At 44.1% G+C, this 23629-nt stretch overlaps 3 protein-coding genes and 1 pseudogene across 3 annotated transcripts; 3 read left to right on the top strand and 1 right to left on the bottom strand.

The window, feature by feature from the left end:
* Positions 1-4180: 4180 nt before the first annotated feature.
* On the top strand, positions 4181-4953 carry LOC123439236. The gene has a single exon (XM_045115973.1). It carries the CDS (start codon positions 4338-4340, stop codon positions 4809-4811), a length of 474 nt encoding a protein of 157 aa, XP_044971908.1. The 5' UTR covers positions 4181-4337; the 3' UTR covers positions 4812-4953.
* Positions 4954-7236: 2283 nt separating this feature from the next.
* LOC123439235 lies at positions 7237-9900 on the bottom strand (annotated as a pseudogene).
* Positions 9901-13044: 3144 nt separating this feature from the next.
* On the top strand, positions 13045-14331 carry LOC123439233 (acyl transferase 15-like). The gene has a single exon (XM_045115972.1). It carries the CDS (start codon positions 13045-13047, stop codon positions 14329-14331), a length of 1287 nt encoding a protein of 428 aa, XP_044971907.1.
* A 5487-nt stretch (positions 14332-19818) lies between these two features.
* On the top strand, positions 19819-21321 carry LOC123439232 (tryptophan decarboxylase 1-like). Its single transcript, XM_045115971.1, has one exon. It carries the CDS (start codon positions 19819-19821, stop codon positions 21319-21321), a length of 1503 nt encoding a protein of 500 aa, XP_044971906.1.
* The last annotated feature ends 2308 nt before the right edge of the window (positions 21322-23629 follow it).

The raw sequence follows: 23629 nt of genomic DNA, 5'->3' as shown, positions 1-23629 counted from the left end.
CGCACGGTCTAAACGAGGAAATATAGTTGCTAACCTTTTAGAATAAGTAGAAATAAAGAGGAAGAGATTTAAGCGTGGCTCACGCATCTCATATCGTAGTTGTGTTCGGTGAACTGAAGCGGCATCGCTCTAACACACATTTCAACAAACACCTCTAGTGCATCAAAAAAAGTGGAGAGCTAGCACACACCCACAATCCTCCATCCAAGAAAAATGCAAGGAAGAGGGGAGAGGGGGGTTGTGCTATATATAGGCAGAGGACTTTAGTCCCGGTTTGAGACACAAACCGGGACTAAAGGTGGCGCACATGCGGGCTGTACACCGCGTAGCCCTTTAGTCCCGGTTTGGGACACCAACCGGGACTAAAGGCTCCTTACGGGCCGGTACTAAAGCCTCGAGGGAGGCATTGCGATTTGGGGCGACATGGCCGGGCCTTTATTCCCGGCCCAGAGGCAGGCCGGGACTAAAGGGTCCCGGCCAAAGGCCCGTTTTCCACTAGTGGTTACGGCAGAAACTGGATGCACTTCATGTACAAAACAGACAATCTCTTTCGAAGTATCACGGTTTCATACGGAAACTCGTCTGTTACAAAGGGATTTCATTTTTTTGAACTTATTTGAACTCCATAGTTTTTCTGTGTTCAAAATGCACCATTCAAAGCCACATCATCAATTTACAACCCTTTCTGACTTCATTTGTTATTTTTCATGCATTTACTGATTATTATGAGCTATAAGACCATGAAATTAAAAATCATTTGAAATGAACTCTGAAAAGGTTTCAAGTTGGCATGGTATCATTATTTCACCCACAACATACAACTATGTAAAACATTTAAATGCAACAACAAACGCGATCAAAATCGCAAGTAAGGTAACAATTGACCCAACAGCATAATGATACCAAGCATCTTTATCAATGGCATATTTTCTAATATTCCTAATCTTCAAGTGCATTTCATCCATCTTCAAGCGCATTGCATCCATCTTCAATCGCATCGCATCGATCTTCATCTTGCGATCGTCAATGACCTCAGCAACATGCAACTCCATTTCCATATTCTTATCCTCAATTATTTTCAATTTTTTCTTGAAGTATTTGTTTTCTTTTTCAACCCAACTTAACTTCTCGAGAAGCATTTCTAGGTGGGTTGGAATTTCCGGTTCACATACCTCCTAGATTAAAAATATATGTCATGTTGGTCATCATAATTGTCATAAACAATAAATGAACCAAATAGTTATGAAAAGATAATATATACCACATCTGAATCATAGACAGGACGAGGGCCGACGGGGGTGGATACCAAAACCATCGCACTATATAATAACAAGGAATAATAAAAGTAAGAAAATTAGACAAGTATCTATCTGAAGTCAGAATTTTTTCTTTCAGAAAGAAGATAAGAACAAGAGGCTCTCCACGGTGGTGCCGGCAACGAGATTGGCACGGGCGATCGACGGCGGTGAAGACGGGGCGGGGACGGGGCGTGACGGACCGCTAAATCTAGACAAGTCTCGTTGAAAATGGAGCTCGGAGGTCGAGTTTCGAGGGGAGAAAGCTTAACTAGTGTGGCTCGGGCATTTCATCGAACACCTCATGTGCATAGGAGGTGAACTAGAGCACCCAAATGCCCTCCCCTTGCCGGCTCGACAAAAACAGAGCACTGTGGAGTGCTCTGCCGCGGCGGTGGGTATATATGTAGGCAAGTTATTTGTCCCGGTTCGTGACATGAATCGGGACTAAAGGTTGTGGGCCAGCAGCGAGGACCATTGGTTCTGGTTCGTGGTTCGAACCGGGACAAATGGTTCCACACGAACCGGGACCAATGTCCACGAGGCCCCGGCCGGCCCCCTGGGCTCACGAACCGGGTTTAATACCCCCCCCCCATTGGTCCCGGTTCTTGAAGAACCGGGACTAATGGGCTGGCCAGGGCCGAACGGTAGCCCTGTTTTCTACTAGTGTATACGCACACTAAAAAAATCGGAGGGAGTAAGTAGTAGCACAATTGTTTTTCTCATTGCTAGCTTACCTTTTGGTGTTTTTTTTTTGCGGGGTGCCTTTAGGTGTGTTGACCGTGAATGAGGGCAGTTGCTACATTGAATAATTGGGAAAAAAAACTTGTGCAAGTGTAAGTTGTAGCTAAATTCCGGCGTTAAAAGCACGCACCTGATCATCTAATGAAACTGCTGATAGAGACCTGAAGTCCTTGAGACAATACAAACATTTTGCACGTATCAACCTTGGTATGCAATGCGCTAGACCATAAGCCGTGTAGACTGTCGGTATGATCCTCGATCCCCTCAAGCTGCAGTGGCGAACTTTCGTACGTATTCACCGCATGCTTGCTGAACAAGTAATAAGTGCACCGCACGGTAACAATATCATCCTATTCCGCTAATATCTTGTGCACATGAGATGCCCGATTGATTATCTTGTCAAAAGTTTAAGATTGCACACCCTGTCAATGATGATCACTTATTTTGGAGAGCTACATTAACATATGTGCGGCAAAACGGAAGTGTTCGCATGGCCTCAACACAACACTAGGGTATATGTGATCTTTCCTGCCACAACGGTGTCTTTGGCAAACATTCGGCAGAAGTGAACAACTTTTGAGGCAACGTTATGTACAACAACTTGAATGTTCAATACGTGTTGGGCTTTCTTCAACTTGGGGTTGAACTTGTAATTGAACTTGAGTCCCCTTGACTTGTTACAAATTTCATATACCGACTCATTTGATTTATAGGATTGAAACTCTTTACAATGTTTGATCTGCTTTGTAAGGGGTTCTCCCCATCATATTGTATCGTTCGACCGTGCACTTTGGTTTGGTGCTTATATGAAGCGGGGCGAAAGCCTGTTTCAAAAAGAAAAATTCATTTTGTGCTACATTTTGTGAAAAACTTTCATTCACTCGAACATCTATGTTAATAAACTTGATTTTTTTGCGAGGAATCTATGTTAATAACTTTACATACCATGTGATGTAGTAAGAAACTATAGAGACACATTCATATAGTTTTTAATCCTATATTATTACAAAAATGATAAGTGTCACACGTGTGACACGAAGCAACCAGCCTCTTGCATTTTTACAACTAAATTTGCCATTCAGAAAGAAAACACAAACAAAAAATTAAAATTTGTCATCCAAACAGAAAGTTGTCATGTTTGATAACTAAAGTTGCGGCCCTCGCGTCACTAAATTTGCCATTAAAAATGTTCGGAGTTACCATGTGTTTGTCCCACATGTGTGACACTTATCAAGGTTTTGTTATTATGGTTCAAGAGGATATGGTATTCCAATTATGTGCCATTTCTATTCCCATGTCTCGGGTCCCAATCCTGTGAATCTAAAGTCCCCCTCAAACCGTCCGCATGTAAACATGTACTCCCTCTGTTTCATAATATTTGTTGTTGAAGAGAACTAAACTAGTTCTCCCCAACAACAAATATTGTGGTATAGAGGGAGTAGTTGTGGTATATAACGCTGGTTGGACTTTTTCTGCCTAACTTCGCGCGTGAATAATCAAACGCGCAATGCATCGTGATCGTCAGAGGTGATCAAGTGGATATGAGAGTTGCAAAATGATGATTTAATTGATAGCAGCTGGTTGATGTGGACGTCTCTGCAAGCCGGTGCAATATATATATCCCTTGTAGGATTAGACTTTTTTGGACCTCGGACTAATTCGTGGATGCATCAATTAAATAGTCAGAAGAGCCTCGAGGTAGCTAGCTAGCCGATCAAAGAAACAAAAATGATAAACCCAAGTAAGAGTTGCTTGGACTTTTTTCTTTAAGATAACCCGGCGGCCAGCAGGCTACCGAGGCACTACCAGTTCAACCCATATCAAAACGCGATATATATATACTCTTTTTAATCGATCATTTGGCACTCGTGGTGGTTGTACTCGATATCAACTCAGCGATGATTGATCAATTAATCACTGAAACAGAGAGGCAGGTGTTAGTTGGAAGAATCCACGATCCTTCGTGGTTGCTTAACGAGGTAGCTAGCCAGGTGATTACCACTACATCGTCAGCTGGATCCGTTCCAAACCACCATTAAATAACGTCAAATCACCCGCCAAAAATCCGCCAACGCGCCAAGGATGGCCGTCCATGAAACCGCGTCAACTCCCCGTACCACCACCTATAAGATGCAACACCCGCTCGATCGAGCTGCATCTCTCGCCATTATTCATTGCTCACTTCCATTGCTTCGTTCCCAACTCCTCCCTCCATCGCTTCCTTGCGGTTTCATCTTTTTGTCTGAGAGATCACACCTTCAGTTCAATCTTGAGCCGGTTCTGTTCGATCGATCATCTATGTCGTCTGGCCTCTCCTTACCGGCGACGGTGCGGCCGGCATCCTCCGGGCTTGGGGGGCGCCAGCTTTACGCGTCGCCGCCGCGCCACGGTACGAGGAGGCCATGCCGCGGTCTGCTGGCGCTGCGACCGAGCACGAGGAGCTGCGCGGCTTTCGGGCAGGACCACTACGGGGGCGCGCTGGTGGACGTGGGCATGGCGGTGCTCCGGCGGAGGATCCGGGAGACGCGGATGGCGGAGACCAACTACGAGGCGCCGGCGGGATGGGCGGACTGGGAGAAGCGCTACTACCCGGCATACGTCTCCGACGTGGCCGCGCTCGCCGGAGCGCTGCAGCTGCTGGCCATGGGCACCAGGCCTGGCGTCGCTGCGGCCGTGACAGCACTGCTGCTCGCCGGCGTGCCCATCTCCGCTCTCGCAGCCTTGCACCTCCTCGGTCAGGCGGTGGGATCCGTTCTGCACCATGTTTCTTGATCGACTCATCATTCATTCGTACGCAATGTGTGCTCTCTGTGTCTATATTCTATGTACATAAACAATGCAACGGTGATACCTAATTCTGTAGGTTCATGAACCAAAAAGACCAGCTGAAGTAAGTTTTGTGATCGTCCGTGTATTTACCCTTTTTTGTAAGACAATACTACCCTTCAGCCGTGCCCTTCAGCCTGCTGATGCACACGCCAGCGTCCGCCACTTTCTAGCCGTTCTGATCGAGCGCTCACGATGGCCGTAAATCAGTCCCGCACAACCGATTTTTTTCGTGTAATAAAGGTCAGTAGATTTCTGTAACACAGGTCTTGTTTCAAAAGATTTCTGCAATATATCTTTTGTTTCGGAAAGAAAAAAATATATTTGGGGGGTGAAGATTTTTTTTCTTATGCAACAATGGTCTTGTTTGAGAAACACAACCCGAGTTACAGCGCTGGAGGAGTGCCCGACGTTAGCAGAGAGTGATTGGTTAGACATTACAACATGTGGGCGTGTTTCAGAAACGTAGCTCCAGTTGCAGAAAACAGTAGGAAGTGCCGGGCGTGAGAGGTCGTCGCCGTTGTGCTGGAGTGGAGCTAGCAATTGCTCACGGGGTTGAGGCGGAGTAAGAGCAACAACTCCGACAACCGTGGCGCTCCATGGCCAAGACGTTCGGGCCATGGCGGCTACGCTCTAGCCTAGGGTGTGGACTATTTCGACGAACCTTTGCAACAAGGTCCTCGTTGTAAAGCCCCTAAGTACGACAAGATAGCTGTTGCAAAGATCCTCGGTTGGGGCGGTAGATCGGATGGCTGTTCCGGACGGCATCTGATGGTCGCCAAGGCGGGCGAACTAATTGATTTATCATCAGGTGGACGCTAGCACTGCCATTTCTTTTAGCAGTGTGTATTTATCCTTCGGCGTTGTTAAAAATCAATCGATTGAGATCCGTTAATCTTGCATCGAGATTCATGCAAACAATTTTCTTTTCAGTTTTCTTCTTCTTCTTGTATACTAGGAGTATATTACTTGACTCTCGGTCGAAGAAGATCTAGACACTCCCTTTATCCATTTTTAGACAACGTTTGACGAAAAGAAAAATATTTTTTTTTGTCTCTCAAGATTACAAGAAGAAGCTGACATCGAACCTCATCTTTTTTGGGTCAACATTTAGACCTTCATGTCTAAAAACTGAAGACATTTAGTACAAAACCAGAAACGTGGATAAGAAGCGCTGACCTGTCGCTGGTTTCCTCTCATAAGACAGTGGCTTTTTCTCAAGAACCTTGCGTGCGTTCACCAAACACACCCATGGCGACTTCGCGAGGCAGTTGCCCATGCTGCCATGCAGCCGCACCTTGTATGCGTCCCCTGTCATAAACAAAGAGTTTTTTTAGATCCGTTTTAAAAAAAATTAACCTCTTGAACTATGCATCCAAATTATAAATTGTTTTTACCGTTTGATTTTTTTAAGTCAAGATGTTCAAAATTATATCCCATATTAATAAGTTTTAAGGTTTTTAATGAAAAAGAAAGGAAACAAAAAACATGAGATAAAAGGGAATGCAGGTAAATAAAAATAATCTGGAGAAAATATGAAAAGACGAAAATAAAATCCGAAAGCACAATTGATGTGTTTTTCATTTTTTTAGGTGAAGCACATATGTATTTTCTCACGGAAGCATACAGTGTATTTTTTCTATTTTTGAGAAACACGATTGTGATTCTCATGAAAGCATAGGATGTGTTTTTTTTTTTTTTGAAAAGCTAAGCTATACCTTTCCTTTTTGAGAAGCACACCGCTTGCGTGCTGCCAGGAAAGAAACATTTATAAGAGCAAGAGCCTAAGGGAATAATCCCTAATTAGTTGCTGTCATACACAGCGCTTCCTAACGTGCAGTGCCACTGGCGAGCCCAACAACCATAGACTCTGGTGATTTTTCATGTGCATTTTGCGGAGTTGTGTTGGCTTTGTGCCAATGTTTTCTCTTTTCCTGTGCTTTTGGTCTTTTCGATAATTTTCCTTCATATACTTGCATTGTGCATCACTCCTCTGCAATACAGCGTTTAAATTACGGACGCGGCAACACGCGCCATCAATATCCAGTGACAGATTTCTTCGCAAACAAAAATAAAATCTAGTGACAGATCAATACAATTCCCTGCATGCAATAATAGCAATAACAACTCAGTGAACATCAGACACCAAGTACTACCATGTACTAAATATTCATGAACACTCTTTTAGAACCAATTGGGCAAACACAAAATCACCAGCTAGCTATATATCCCTCACGAGAAACAACAAACGTCCATACATATTTGAAAAAAATAAGTTCATATATATTTGTAAAAAATGTTCATATTTATTTGGAAAAATAAATGAAGACCATAGATATGAAATGTCACGGCTTGATAGTCGGTAGTGAATTCAGTTCATCATCTCACTGGTCGTCTTCCTCATGAGCTCCCAAGTGCTCTAAATGTGCCTCTCCTCCTGAAGGGACAATCCCACAGCGAAGGGTAGCACGAACCTTGCCGGTCTTTTTCATGTTTACAATGAGCAAACGGTTCACTTCGTCGTCCGCCCAAACACCAGTCGCCTTGATCCTGAAGCAGACGAGAGCAAAGTTTCTCGGCACAACGATGTCAAACCAGCAATTGGCATGGACCAAGTTCTCGAACATCTTGGCCATGGCGACGTCTCTACGGATCTGCTCTTGGAGATTGGCAGTGTTGTAGGTGCGCATGACCATCCAAAGCTTGAGGCCATGAAAGCTGTGGCCGACTCCGACCTGCATGTCCTTGAGGTCAGTGACGGTGCTGGACGCGCTGGCATCATTTTTGAGGTACTCGGGGTTAATCTCCAATGACTGGCGGAGGCGCTGCGCATCACGCACGTAGAGGCACGTGAGCAGCCACTTGTGTGGGCTCATGCTGATGCAGTCCACACGCTCGACGCCTTTGAGGTGATGCCGGAACTCTGGGCAAATGCATGCACCGCCTGTTGGAACTCGCCCATGGATCGATCACACACAAAATCTTATGGACAAGGGCCCTTGTCGTGTCCTAATTTTCCCTTTTTTTATTTCTCCTTTTTCTCTCAACTCACGGTACAAAATTTTTGCACGACCGCATATATATGCAGAGCAGCCGCCGACCTGTACAACCTAAACCTATTCGGAGCCCAACTCCAACTCTATTAGGACTCACGTACACAACTGGCAATACCTCCTCCGGTACAACTATGACCAGAACTCAGCCTTTAAACATCACGTGTACATGACCAATCCCTATACTAATCCTAGCCGGACTAATGCAAAGCTAATACACGTTTTGAACCTCTAAATAAAAACTAACTAATCTACTACTAGACAAGATTATCACTAACATTCTCTTCCTAATCTTGACATGTCATCTCCTTGTGCTCTCTTTAGAATTGACTCATTGTTGACTCATGACTTCAACACATCGACTGAACCGTCGTATCCGTACATTGAGTATGATCCGTCTGGAAACATATAGAACCTCCTTGCTCTACATTGTTGTGCCACCGCCATTGCTTGGCCGCTGCCTTGCACTCGGTCCGCACCATACTCCTTGTACTTGCTTGTAGTAGATCCACTCTCCACTACTCGCACACCTCCTCGCTTTACGATGGCTTCGCCTACCATCGTCCGTCTTCGGCATCACACCGAATCCACACTGGCCGCAACCAGGACGCTCCACGAGGACATGGACATGACTCACGGAACACCGTGCACACCACTTCAACTTCAACGAATCATCACCAAGACGAGCACTTGGACATGACAACGCCCAAACATACGACTCGCATGACTCCTTGACTGGTCCAACTCCCCTGGACGACGATCTTGATGAGCTCCAGCGCCGCACCTCGGCACCACCTCTTCCATCAATGATCTCCTTCCATATCGCTCCGCCGAACAACGATCTTCTGAACCTCCTCATCCATCGCTCCACGAACGACTATTGCCCGATCCTCGCCGTCGCTGCAGCACTCAGCGACTATCACCCGCTCCTCCTCGTCGCTACACCAGCGACTATATTGCCAGCTCTTCTCGTCGTTGCACCACCCAACGACTATATTGCCCGCCCCGAGGCACTAGTGGGCTCGTCACCCCGGGGCAAGCGCAGCCTCACCTCGACCTTGCTCTAGATACCAATTGTTGGAACTCGCCCATGGATCGATCACATCAAATCAGGACGAACACGCACACGCAAAATCTTATGGACAAGGGCCCTTGTCGTGCCCTAATTTTCCCTCTTTTTATTTCTCCTTTTTCTCTCAACTCACGGTACAAAAATTTTACATGACCTGATGCATATATATGCAGAGCAGCCGCCGACCTGTACAACCTAAACCTATTGGGAGCCCAACTCCAACTCTACTAGGACTCACGTACACAACTGGCAATACCTCCTCCGGTACAACTATGACCAGAACTCAGCCTTTAAACATCACGTGTACATGACCAATCCCTATACTAATCCTAGCCGGACTAATGCAAAGCTAATACACGTTTTGAACCTCTAAATAAAAACTAACTAATCTACTACTAGACAAGATTATCACTAACACCGCCGGCATAGGCGGCATCGACATGGACCCACGCATTGAACATAGCCGCAACTTGGGTGACATCGCCTATGGGGTCAACGACATTGGAGGACGTGGTACATCTCGGTAGCGGCAGGAGTTGTCTGCCACGTGAACCCGACGGTGTTCATCGCCAAGGTGATGAGATCTCCTGCGATGGTCGCAGCGCTGTTGGTCGTTGGAAAGAACGCGAAGAAGTTTGGGCTGGACCAACGTGTCATACCTGGCACCACAGATGCCTTGAGTTCTTTCATGGTGATATCAAAGGGGCCGAGTGCACCGGCGGAAACGCTCCGAGCTCGTCCTGCTGGTAGCCAGGTTTGACGCCGGGCAGCACCGGCATGGACTCGATGGACTTGTAGTAGTCGGAAATAAAGTCGACTTGAGGTAGGAGCGTATGTCGTCGTCGTTGAGTGGGTGGAAGGCAGGCAGCTCACCAAAGGAGGTGAGGAGGTTGGCGTCGCAGCTGCCCATGCTTCTTCCAGGAATGGAATCGACCACAAAAGAAGGAAGTGAGATAGCTGTGTTAATAGCTCCACTAGATTGGTACTAAGTACTAATTAACACCAACATGTACATCTCCATTATATTACAACTAGTAAGGACTCCATACATACCAAATGACCTCACAGCAGAAGCAACACATGAGCCGCACAGTAAACAAGGCACCCATCTCATTGGTACCGTCCACAAATGCATATTTTGTTCATGGACCAGGTTGGCGCCTAATTGTTACCACAGGCTAACATCGAAACCTAAGATGGGTGCCAGAGCCTGCAAAAACACCAAACCTGAGATCTCTGAAATTGTATTTCCTTAACTCTTGACCAGATCCATCTATCTTTATCCAAAAAGAACCAATTTTATCAAAATGCCAAGCCCCAAAAGGCAACAACACGTTGATGATACATCCAAGAGGACAAATTGTCACCAAAAGCATGTCCCGAAGGCATCGAAGCAACCAAGGAACAGAACCAAAAATCACAGCACGTTGGACTCCGCGAGCTACATTGATAGATCCAAGGCTCTACTCCGCAAGTTACCCAACAATAAGTAAGGAAAGAAAAATAAATATAAAGGTGTTGCTTGGTTTGAATTTGAATCCAGCTTCCAACATATTAGCAAGTTTAAAAGACTATGTTTATCGTAACAATATAATTATTAAATAACCCCTCTGTAAAAATATATAAGAGCATTTAGATCACTACTTTAGTGATCTAAACGCTCTTATATTTCTTTACGGAGGGAGTAGTTATCTAAAAAATTATTTGTGAGATTAACCTTTTCCATCCATATTATTATTCAGAAGATTACATGATAATGACAGAAAAATGCAGTAAATTGTTAGTGAAATGTGATTTATCAAGAAGTATAATTGTCCACATATAAAGCAGTTTTTCCCACACTAATTATCCACAGATAAATCCGTGCGATGTAGGGAGTAATTAAACTCTTGATAAATCACATTTCACTAAAAACTTAATTTCTTTTTCCCTCATTATCATGCTAATTTTCTGAGTAGTAATATGGATGGAAAAGGTTAACCTCACAATAAACTTGATATTCTGAGGAAACCCACTCCATTGCAATTGGCTCTTCAACAGTTATCAATTTGCCAAACACCCAGACTGCCCTTCATTATAATTGACACTTCAGGAAGTTAATAATTTGTAAAATATAGGAAAATCAGATCATAGTATGAAATAAAGTGTACAGTACTTACATAAATATTTGAACCGCATGTATGGCTCGATCTCGCCCTCAACCAAGTCGTTGCTGGTGAGGTTGAAGTGCTTCCGCTTTTGGGACGGCCACACTGCCACATAGATCTTTCTCCCACGGCTCAGTGTTGATACCTCCATCATTATGCACAATCATGAGTCCGCATCAACCTCTGTTTCTTCAACCTCACCCTTCTCTTGCTTGCGCCTGGTTTGGTTTTACTTATGGCGAGTAAGGAGACAATATGAGAGGGGCATAAGTAATGATGACCAGGCCACTAGTTCTACTTCAAACTGCTATCGGGCACCTATTAGTACAACTGCGCAGAAAGTCCAAATCCACAAAAATATAGATTAAATCTTGCCAATATAACTTTCACTTTTTAGATTAACATGGGAAGAACATTCAAATCCACAAAAAATATAGAATAATATGTCCATTATATCTTTCCCATTTTTCAGATTAACATGGGAATTTCTAGGGATTAACTATGACCGTTAACTTAGTCCCACAAATATGACGGTTGGGGAATTCTCTTTGTTTCTCCGAACAACATGGGAATTTCTAGGTATTAAATCTGGCTGTTATAACTTGGTCCCACTAAATTGGTAGTTGGTAATTTATATTTTTTATGCTATTAAAATGAGAATTTTCTTGGGAATCTCCGATTAGTATAGTTATACATAGATAGATAGATATGACAATATATTTGTTTGGTGCCAAACTTTAAGCGGCGTCCACACTGTTGGCAAGGCAAGATCCCTGTGTGTTAGGTAGCAAACCAAATGCCTTTGTGTTTGTCTTACCAAAAATTTGGCTCATTACCTTAAATTGCATTTCTTTTTCTTGTCGACGCGTTTGGTGCATTTTTTTTATTTCAAGCCAATCAGCCAAAAAATTCCGACGAGGTTGTTCTAATGAGTGTGGAGGGATGTCATATCCACTACCAACCAATATATGTAGTATTTATGGAATGTGTCGTATCCCGTATGACTTGTCATACAAAATTGGCATGTAAATCATATTTTTGTCGAAACATTGCACGTTCTTATATATTGCCAAACTGTAAATTTTATAATATTATACTTCTTATTCCACTATCCTTCTTCTTTTAGGGTAATATAATTGCTTTCAATTCATTTTTCCTTAGAATAATTTATGTTTCCATATGTGTGCCAATTTTTCATTCACATTTTTGTTTATTTAGAAACAATGTTTGCACTGAAAAATTGTTTCATAATTAGTCAGCCCAAGAACCCTTCCTCATTTCTAGCAATAGGCATAGAAGAGTCGATCCCGGAAGGGCCAGAGCTGAGCTTCAGGTTGCTCCCTCTTACCCCTTTTTTCAAAATTTAACTACATGATACACTATGCATGGAATATAGAAACTAAAACAATATGGAACAGCATTACCAATTTTTATTATATTGTTGTGTTGTATCATGTATTACCAAGTTTGTGAAGTTTCACCATGTTTTCAAATTCATACTCTAATTCTTGTCAAAATCTATTCAAGACTTTTTTTTTCTCTTCATTACCAGAAACACAAATGTGCAACGGACCATAAATCTGACTTCATATTCAAAAGATAAAATTGATGCCATCTTTGAATCATATGGAAAAAATATACATGAGTGATGTACTATGTACTCCTTTCGTTCCAAAATAACTGTGGTCAATTTAGTAGAACTCTAGAGTCTAGAATGGCACAAGAGTTTGAGGTCATTTCTGGCACGAATCATGACGGAACAATCAAATGGCCGGATCGATCATGCATCAGAGCTCGTTTATCTGGTCTACAAATAACAAGCCATCAGCTCTTACATATAAGCCAGGCCAAAATGCTGAGAGGCGATACCACTTCGTTGAGAACTTGAGAGATCCCTATTGAAAATTATGAGGGTAACCGTGACCAAGTCCTGGCCGTTGCTGGTCCGTCCGTCGACGGAGCAGTCGACGCCGGCGACGACGGCCAACTACATCAAAGTCTCCTCCTTCGACAAGCCTCTCGCTTTCTCGGCCTTCTCGTCCTTCCACGTCTTCGACCGCGCCATACACGAGCCCGCCGAGACCATCAAGAGGGCGCTGTCCCGCGCTCTCGACCACTTCCGCCTCATTGCCGGCCGCGTCGTCGTGGGAGACGACGACGATGGCGATCTCTGCATCGCATGCACCGGCGAGGGCGTGGAGTTCGTGGCCGCGACGGCCAACTGCGCCTTAGAGGACGTCAAGCTCTTCTACCCGCCGTTCGTGGCGCTTCTTGGAGACCTCGCCGTCGAATACCCGGAGGCCAGCTGCCGCGTGACCGACCCCTTGCTGCTCATGCAGGTGACCGAGTTCTCCTGCGGCGCGTTCGTCCTTGGGGTCACGTGGAACCACGTCGTCGCCGACGGCACAGGGATGGCGCTGCTCCTACGGGCTGTGGGCGAGCTCGCGCGCGGGATGGATCAGCCGTCCATCCCCCCGGACACCTGCGCCGACCAGCTCCTGCCGGACCTCCCGCCGTTGGCCGCCGCTATAGAGCAGACCATGGTTGGCCAACTGAAGCCTAAGGATTACGCCTACCTCGACATCACCGTACCAATGAACACCATCGACCGCATAAAAGCCGAGCTCGGCGACGAGCTAGGCGCGCCGTGCACTGTATTCGAGGCGGTCACGGCCGTCCTGTGGCAGTGCCGCAGCCGCGCTATCATGCCGGACGACGACCCGGACAACCCGGCGCCTCTCGTCTTCGCAGCCGACGCGCGCAGGACTGTCGGCGCCGCCGAGGGCTACTACAGCAACTGCATCACGACGCAGGTAATCGCGCCGCCTCCGACGATCCGCGAGGTGGCAGAAGGGGACATCAAAGACCTAGTTAGGCTGATCAGGAGCAGCAAGGAGCAGATAGCGGCCACTTTCGCCGGAGAAGGAGAAGAAAGCGTGCCACTCCCATGCGTGGACACGCTGTTCGGGTACAACGCGCTGTTCGTGACGAGCTGGCGGAACCTGGGCTTCGAGGCGACGGACTTTGGCGGCGGGACGCCGGCGCGGGTGATGTGCCACGTGGGGCCGGAGTCTCTGCCGATGTGCGTGGCCTGCCTGCCGTGCAGGGACAAGGGCGGGGCCAACGTCCTGTCCCGATTTCTCAAGGAGGAGCACGGCGGTGCCTTCCTTGCCGAGCTGGCCAAGTTCCGGTGACGGCCTGCCTTGGGAAGTTGGGATCTCCGCTGGATGCTTTGGACCTCTACTGTTTGATCAAGTGAAAATTAGTTTGTTGGTTTTCACTCTCAAAAATCAAGCGTCGGCCATCAAAGCACCTAAAACTCGATCAGTGTCACCCGAATATAAAATCAAATAATGTTTTCAGAATTAAAAAATATAAAGAATTAACCTGTAGTTGGATAGTTATGAGGACAGTGGTATCCACTGCTCATCCGTGCTCAAGTTTCAGATTTGATATTGATGGTTGCATTTTTCTAAATCATAATGGTAAGTGTATGCTCGTATATGTAAACGACTTTGATCATACTTTGCACAATCAGCAGGGATCCCACGACTAGAGGCATGACTCTGCCACTTGCAGTTTTTTTGCAACATAATCTTTGCAGAAGTCCTTTCACAATAAGACCCATATTACAAAAAAAAGATAGACAAAAATTCTGCAATATCATCTGTGTTGTAGAATCCTTCCGCAACAATACCCATGTTGTAAAACATTTAAGAGAGGACTTATTTTTGCAATATCATATGGGTTGCCAAACTCCTTTCGTAACGACACTCATGTTTCAAAAGAGTTCAGACGAAAACAAAATATGCAACAAAGAATGTGTTGCAAATGTTTATGCAACAATAAGTCCATTGCAAAGGGTTCTGCGACACGTGCTTTGTTTTAATGGTGAGGAAGGGGCAGGACCACTCGATGGCCTTGATCAAACGGATCTTGCCGACCTGATAATTTCCAATAGGAATGTCAAGTTTTCAGCTAAGTGGTATCGCCTCTGACCATTTTGGCCTGACTTGTAGCAAGGCCTCGTCTACTTATTATAACTTGTTGTCAATGTGTAAGTAAAACCTGATGGCTTGTTATTTGGAAACCGGATAAACGAGCTCTCATATGCATATGATCGATCCAGCAATTGGTTGCTCCGCCATGATTCGTGCCAGAAATGACCTCAGAGTCTTGTACATCACTTAGCTATACGCTTTTTCCACAGGATTCACATATGGTATCAGTTTTATCTGTTGAATATGAAATCAGATTTATGATCCGTTGCACATTTGTCTGGTAATGAAGACAAAAAACAGTCCTGAATAGGTTTTGACAAGATATAGAGTACGAATCTGAAAACATGGTGAAACTTCACAAACTTTGTGACACACGATGCAAGACAACAATATACAAAAAAATGGTAATGTTGTTCCATATCGTTTTAGTTTGTATATTCTTTGCATAGTGTATCATGTCGTTAAATTGTATGTCAAAATGATGGATGGAGTGCTTGATGAAACTTGGTGTATATATAATAATGCTCTTTACTATAGAACTTGTAGAAACTCCGTGAAAACTCAATATATGCTTCACGTAGTACAATATTATTTCACTATGTTTCATAAAGTTTTATCATGTTTCGTATTTCAATTCTAATTTTGCTTTGAAATGTATTCAAGAATGGCGTGTTTCAAAGTATTCATCACAAGGAACACAAAGATGCAAATGAATCATACATTAGACTTTTGATTTGGTAGATATATTAGATTTAAACTATGAAATCGAATGATAAAAACAAGGGTGGGTTGAGTATTTTATGGGTAGTGTGAGAGGCAAAGGAGGAGCGAAGCTCCTGTGCACCTTATCTCTTGTTATTTGGGGCTCTCACGCTATGCACGACATGGAGGGTTCTCGACGATTTATTGTTTAGAACATAATTTGGCTAAGTAATGTACGGTTGGGTCATCAAGATTACAATTTGTTCTCGAGGTTTTTAACATGCTCCCTCTCATTGCACATGAGAGGTAAGAGTATAAAATAGATCTGAACCATTTATTGCATTAAGTAGTGTTTGATTAACTCTTACCTTCTTACCTTCCATGTGAAAAGAGGAGTAAGAGGGAGCGTGTTAAAATTGCTCTTGGTTTCCCTACCTGAAGCTCAGCTCTTGTTTGTCAAACATTGTTTCAGAGCAAACATTGTTTCTTCATAAACAAAACTGTAAATTAAAAATGGGCACACATATAGAAACATAAATTATTCTAAATATAAACGAATTAAAAGCATTGATATTACCCTAAAAGAAGAAGGATAGTGGAATAAAAAGTATAAAATTATAAAATTTACAGTTTGGCAATATACAACAACGTGCAATGTTTCGACAAAAATATGATTTACATGCCAATTTTTGTACGACAAGTCATATGGGATACGACACATTCCATAAATTCTAAATATTTTGGTTGGTGTGGATCTGAAATCCCTCCACACTCATTAGAACAACCTCATCTGAATTTTTGGCATGATTGGCTTGAAGTGAAAATTGGTTGCACCAACGAATCGACAAGAAAAATAAATGTAATTTAAGGTAATGAGCCAAATGAGCCAATTTTTTGGTAAGACAAACAAAAGGGTATTTGGTTTGCTACCTAACACACAAGGATGCCTTGCCAACACTGTAGACGGAGCAAAAAAATTGGCACCAAACAAATAGATTGTGATATCTATCTGTCTGTCTATCTATCTATCAACCTATCTACCTATTACTATACTAATTAGAGATTCCCAAGAATTTTTTCATGTTAATAGCATAAAAATATGAACTACCAACTGTCAATTTAGTGGGACCAACTTATAACGCCAGATTTAATACCTAGAAATTCCCATATTGTTCTAAGAAGCAAAGAGAATACCCCAAACGTAATATTTGCGGGACCAAGTTATAATGGTCATAGTTAATCCCTAGAAATTCCCATGTTAATCTGAAAACGAGAAAGTTATAATGGACAGGTTTAATCTATATTTGTTGTGGATTTGAATGTTCTTCCCATGTTAATTTGAAAAGTGAAAGTTATAATGGCAAGATATAATCTATATTTTTGCGGATTTGGACTTTCTCTGCAGTTTTGTTGATAGGTGCCCAATAGCAATTTGAAGTAGAACTAGTGGCTTGGTCGCATTACTTGCGCCCCTCTCATATTGTCTCCTTACTCGCCATAAGTAAAAACAAACCCAGCGCAAGCAAGAGAAGGGTGAGGTTGAAGATACAAATGATGACGCCGACTCAATATTGTGCATAATGATGGAGGTAGCAAAACAGAGCCGTGGGAGAAAAATATCTGTGGTAGTATGTCCGTCCCAGAAGCGGAAGAACTTCAACCTCTCCAGCAACGACTTGGTTGAGGGCGAGGTCAAGCCATACACGTGGTTCAAATATTTATGTAACAACTCTACACTTTACTTCATATTGTCATCTGATTTTCCTATATTTTACGAATTATTAACTTCCCGAATTGTCAATTATAATAGTGGGCAGTCTCCATATTTGGTAAATTGATAACTGCTGAAGCGTCAATTGCAATGGAGTGGGTTTCCTCATAATATCAAGTTTTTGTTCATCAACGAATAACAAAATCATGGTACATATATCATTGTATTCTCAAACTTTATGTGCTGCGTCTATCTACATACAATAAGCTATGCTAAGCAAATGCTCCTAAGTCAAGTATTGTTAGAGAAACTTATTTTTCAGCTTTTACAGTGGAAAGGCAACTTGTAAATCAATCAATATAGCAATCATCTTAGCATTCTTCATTATGGGTGTTTGTAGTTATGTTCTTCGTAAGTGTGTATATAAATTCTCAATTAAAAAAATAATACATCACCTGATTGTTTGTTTCTAACATGGCTATCCTTTCTCGACATGGTTCTATGATAACAGCTTTGAGGTATGAATTAGTGCTAGCTATGTAGTATATAGTACTCCCTCTATCTCAAAATAAGTGTCTCAAGCTTAGTACAACTTTGTATTAGAGCTAGTATAAAGTTGAGACACTTATTTTGGGACGGAGGGAGTACATGGCAATGTATTTTGGCTATATTAGTTACCTATTATCTTAAGGCTTTAGGTACAGTCATTATTGGTGCATCATCATGTTTCTTTTACTGTATGTCAATGTGTGGTATCGTTGGATACACACTTTATAGAATTTAGATAAAATAAGAACTTTATTCATAAAAAAGACTTCCCTCTCGCTTCATAGATAAAACACGAAACACAAGTACACTGTTTACCGATACATGATGGTGAGTAAGCACAAACTAGGAAAAAACGGACAACGTACATCGGAAAAACAACGTCGCCGAGAAAAAAAAAAGGAGGACCTAAAAACTACACCACGACATGACTGATGAGGCATGAGTTCAAAAAAAAAAAAGACTGACGCGACATGAGATTTATCAAGAAATCCATGGCCATGCCGTCAAGTATCCACTGCATGTCTTTTAAATACGAAGATTCCCCGAGCCAAGCTATGTGATTTATCAAGAAGTTTAATTATTAAAATTTATTTGTGAGATTAACCTTTTACAAGAAACAAAGTTTTTAGTCAAATGTGATTTATCAAGAGTTTAATTACTCCCTACGTCGCATGGGTTTATCCGTAGATAATTAAAGTGGAAAAGACTGCTTTATCTGTGGATAATTAAAGTGAAAAAAACGATTTATTTGTGGACAATTAAACTTCTTGATAAATCACATTTCACTAACAATTTATGGTATTTTTTCTCTCATTATCATATAATCTTCTTAATAATAATATGGATGGAAAAGGTTAATCTCACAAATTACCTTTGAGATAACTACTCTCTCAGTAAAGAAATATAAGAGTGTTTAGATCATTAAAGTAGTAATCTAAATGCACTTATATATTTTGACAGAGGGATTATTTAATAATTTTATTGTTGACAATAAAATAGACTAGTCCTTGCAAGCGCAAGGGATGACAACTAGTCTTTTAAACTTGCTAATATCTTGGTAGCTGGATTCAATTCAAACCAAGCAACACCTTTATATATTTTTTCCTTAGTTATTGTTGGGTAACTTGCTGAGTAGAGCCTTGGATCTACCAACGTAGCTAGCTGAGTCCAACGTGCTGTGATTTTTGGTTCCGTTCCTTGGTTGCTTTGAAGCCTCCTTTTTTTTTCTTTGTCAAGGAAGGGACATGCTTTTGGAGACAATTTGTTCTCTTTTTTCTCTTGGATGTATCATCAACGTGTTGTTGCCTTTTGGGGCTTGGCATTTTGATAATGTTGGTTCTTTTTGGATAAGATAGGTGGATCTGGTCAGGAATTAGGGAAAGATAATTTCAGAGATCATAGCTTTGGTGTTTTTGCAGGCTCTAGCACCCATCTTAGGTTTCGATGTTAGCCTGTGGTAACAATTAGGTGCCAACCTGGTCCATGAACAAAATTTGCATTTGTGGACGGTACCAATGAGATGGGTGCCTTGTTTACTGTGCGGCTCATGTGTTGCTTCTGCTGTGAGGTCATTTGCTATGTATGGAATCCTTACCTGTTGTAATATAATAGAGAGGTACGTGTTGGTGTTAATTAGTACTTAGTGCCAATCAAATGGAGCTAGTAACACAGCTATCTCACTTTCTTCTTTTGTGGTCGATTCCATTCCTGGAAGAAGCATGGGCAGCTGCGACGCCAACCTCCTCACCTCCTTCGGTGAGCTGCCAGCCTTCCACCCACTCAACGACGATGACATACGCTCCTACCTCCACAAGGCCGTCGACTTCATTTCCGACTACTACAAGTCCGTCGAGTCCATGCCGGTGCTGCCCGGCGTCAAACCTGGCTTCCTGCAGGACGAGCTCGGAGCGTTTCCGCCGGTGCACTCGGCCCCTTTCGACGTCGCCATGAAAGAGCTCAAGGCGTCTGTGGTGCCTGGTATGACACAGTGGGCCAGCCCAAACTTCTTCGCCTTTTTTCCGGCGACCAACAGCGCCGCGGCCATCGCAGGAGATCTCATCGCCTCCGCCATGAACACCGTCGGGTTCACGTGGCAGGCGGCTCCCGCCGCTACCGAGATGGAGGTGCTCGCGCTCGACTGGCTCGCGCAGCTCCTGCGGCTTCCAAGGAGCTTCATGAACCGCAACGGTGCTTCCCGGGGGACGGGCGGCAGCGTCATTCTGGGGACGACGAGCGAGGCCATGCTTGTCACGCTTGCCGCCGCCCGGGACGTGGCTATGCGCCGGAGTGGAGCCGGGATTTCAAGCCTGGCCGTCTACGCCTCTGACCAGACCCACTCCACCTTCTTCAAGGCATGCTGGCTGGCGGGCTTCGACCCTGCAAATTTCCGCTCCATTCCCACCGGACCAGAGACCAACTACGGCGTCGACCCGGTGAAGCTACTCGTGGCCATGCAGGCCGACGCCGTGGCTGGCCTCGTGCCGACCTACGTTTGTGCCACGATGGGCACCACGTCCTCCAATGCCGTCGACCCCATAGGCGACGTCGCCAAAGTCGCGGCCATGTTCAATGCGTGGGTCCATGTCGACGCCGCCTACGCCGGCAGCGCGTGCATTTGCCCAGAGTTCCGGCACCACCTCAACGGCGTCGAGCGCGTGGACTCCATCAGCATGAGCCCGCACAAGTGGCTGCTCACGTGCCTGGACTGCACCTGCCTCTACGTGCGTGATGCGCAGCGCCTCAGCCAGTCGTTGGCGACTAACCCCGAGTACCTCAAGAACGATGCCAGCGCGTCCGGCGCCGTCACTGACCTCAAGGACATGCAGGTCGGAGTCGGCCGCCGCTTCCGTGGCCTCAAGCTTTGGATGGTCATGCGCACCTACGGCACTGCCAATCTCCAGGAGCACATCCGCAGAGACGTCGCCATGGCCAAGATGTTCGAGGGCTTGGTCCACGCCGATGGCCGGTTCGAGATCGTTGTGCCGAGAAACTTTGCTCTGGTCTGCTTCAGGATCAAGGCGACTGGACTTAGGGAGGGCGACGAGGTGAACCGTGAGCTCATGGTGAACGTGAACAAGACCGGCAAGGCGTACCTTGCGCACACAGTGGTAGGTGGCAGGCTCGTGCTGCGCTTCGCTGTGGGATCATCACTTCAGGAGGAGAGGCACATTTTGAGCGCTTGGGAGCTCATCACGAAGACCATCAGTGAGATGATGAACTGAGTTCACTATCGACTATATATCAAGCCGTGGCATTTCATATCTATGGTCTTCATTTGTTTTTCCAAATAAATATGAGCATTTTTTTACAAATATATATATGAACTTATTGTTACAAACATGTATGAAAAAAATTAGTGATTCGTGAGGAATATATAGCTTGCTGTTGATTTTGTGTTTGTCCAATTGGTTGTAAAAGAGTGGTCCTGAATATTTAGTACACGGTAATACTTGTTGTCTGATGTTCAATGAGCTGTTATTGCATACAGACTGTAGTACTTAATGCAATCAATGGCTTAAATTACCTCCCATTGTATTTTTATATTCTTACCTCCATGTGAAAAGGGGAGGTAAGAGGAAGCATGTTAAAGAAACCTCTTGTATTAGTCTCTGTCACATATATTTATTTTTTAGCTTTGCTTTGTGAAGAAATTTATTACTAAATCATTTATGACACGCGTTGATGCGACTGTTAATTTTAGTGTTGTATTGCGAAGGAGTTATGCAAGTATATGTAAAAAGAAGCCAAGTTACTTCCTAGTCAAATATAGACAACGGCGTGAGGGGCCTGCTTCTTTCCGCGTCAAGGTGGCAGCGGCTTGCGGGGTTGGATTGTGTTTTTCTTTTTGATCTAGAAGGTGCACATCAATGTTTTTGCCAAGTCAGCTTCTTATATGCCGGTCCTACTTGTTAGAAAGTGATTAAACAAACGTAATTATCCGATCAATGCTTTCTGCAGAAAGATAACGGAAAACGTGATGGTTTTTGCAACAGATTACCGGCTTGGTGGTTTTCCGTAAACCTAGCCGCAAATGTGATAGTTTTTATGCAATTAACTCTAAGGCCACGAACCGGATGACTGTCGGGAGTCATGGTACTTGAAAAGTGGCAACACTTGTGTTCAATGCGCTGAGCATCATTCTCAACAACCTTTCCTCATAGGACGTCGATCGCGCTCCGACAAGGTGACTAAACCTATTTAAGAAACATAGTCTTATCATTTTACCGGTTTACAACGACTTCCCCTACAAGGTCACACACACACCCTCGCCAACACATACCAACGGCACTACTAAAGGTACCTCCACTCGAAAGTTGTTTCCATACCAACAACAGGATTGTAGTGCAAGACATTTTTATGTACATCAATAAATATCAAAAGGAATAGTGCCAATTTGTATATCAATAAATATCAAAAAGGCATGAAGACGGTTCAAAGCTTGAAGCATGAACGATCAAGCGACTCTTTCTCGGCGCATGACATAATGATATTAGGATAGGAAACCATAGAATTTGTATTATCAATATTAGTCAGGAGATGACAAAACTTTTATAGGTCATACTACAGTCTGGTTAGTAGCTTCTAGACTAGACAATGCAGTAGATTTGTGTACTTTAGACTGTAATCCATTGATGCAGCCACGTACCAATCAGCCAGAGCCACCAACCGTAGCAGAGGATTCATCGTCGCCAGCCAGAGACAGATCCTGGTCATCGGCTGGGATACGCCATGGCTACTGCCCGGCGTACTCCAGCGTAGGCTGTAGCTGTTGTCCATGGGCCGGCCTCGCCGTCGCCGTCGTCACCCTGGAGCTCGCTGTTCGCGTCGCTGCTCTGCACCTCGGGCAAGCAGCAGGATCAGGTTCTTGATTGGTTCAGAGCAATGTGTGTGTGTCTATACACAATAACCCACAGTAAATAACAAGGTGACTGCTATAAATCAACCGAATGATCCAAGCATGAACGATGAAGTCACTCTTTCTCGGCGCATGAAATAAATAAGATTATGATAGGGAACCGTAGAATTTGTATTAGCAATATTAGTCAGCAGATGACAAAACTTTCTTAGGTCAGAGCATCTAGAGCCACACATGGTAAATTCAAGTCCTCAAATGTCCACAAACGCGTCCGGACACGTCCATTGGCACTAACATGGCAAAGCTTATTTGTCGGCATTCACACCCGCGTCCATCATATTCGAACCTCAAAACCATACAAAAACATGCAACGTTATGTAAAACTAATCAACACGTAGTCCATCGGATCGCATAGCATCGCCGGACAAAAGAGGCATAGTTCATCAGAGTTCGTCGGTAAATCCATACTATAAACTACTTAAATATAAACAAAAAAAGAAGCGCGTAGGAAATCACCATTTCCTTGCCAGCCCCTTCCCCTTCCGGTCATCTATGAGGTTGTGCCCCTCCTTCATGTAGGTGTCGGCGTGCGGAGATGCGACATCGTCAGAGCTGGAGTTGAAGTCGTCCATCTGGTCGGAGCTGCACCTCATGCCCGACACCCTGTGGAGCAG

Source organism: Hordeum vulgare, chromosome 3H (assembly GCF_904849725.1).
Source record: "Hordeum vulgare subsp. vulgare chromosome 3H, MorexV3_pseudomolecules_assembly, whole genome shotgun sequence".
NCBI classification, from domain to species: Eukaryota; Viridiplantae; Streptophyta; class Magnoliopsida; order Poales; family Poaceae; genus Hordeum; species Hordeum vulgare.
The sequence above is the reverse complement of the archived record's forward strand: the minus strand, read 5'-3'. Positions and strand labels throughout refer to the sequence as shown.

What these genes read in the sequence shown, in the direction of transcription:
- LOC123439236 (XM_045115973.1), top strand. Translation starts at nt 4,338, where the DNA reads ATGTCGTCTGGCCTCTCCTTACCGGCGACGGTGCGGCCGGCATCCTCC.
- LOC123439233 (XM_045115972.1), top strand. Translation starts at nt 13,045, where the DNA reads ATGAGGGTAACCGTGACCAAGTCCTGGCCGTTGCTGGTCCGTCCGTCG.
- LOC123439232 (XM_045115971.1), top strand. Translation starts at nt 19,819, where the DNA reads ATGGGCAGCTGCGACGCCAACCTCCTCACCTCCTTCGGTGAGCTGCCA.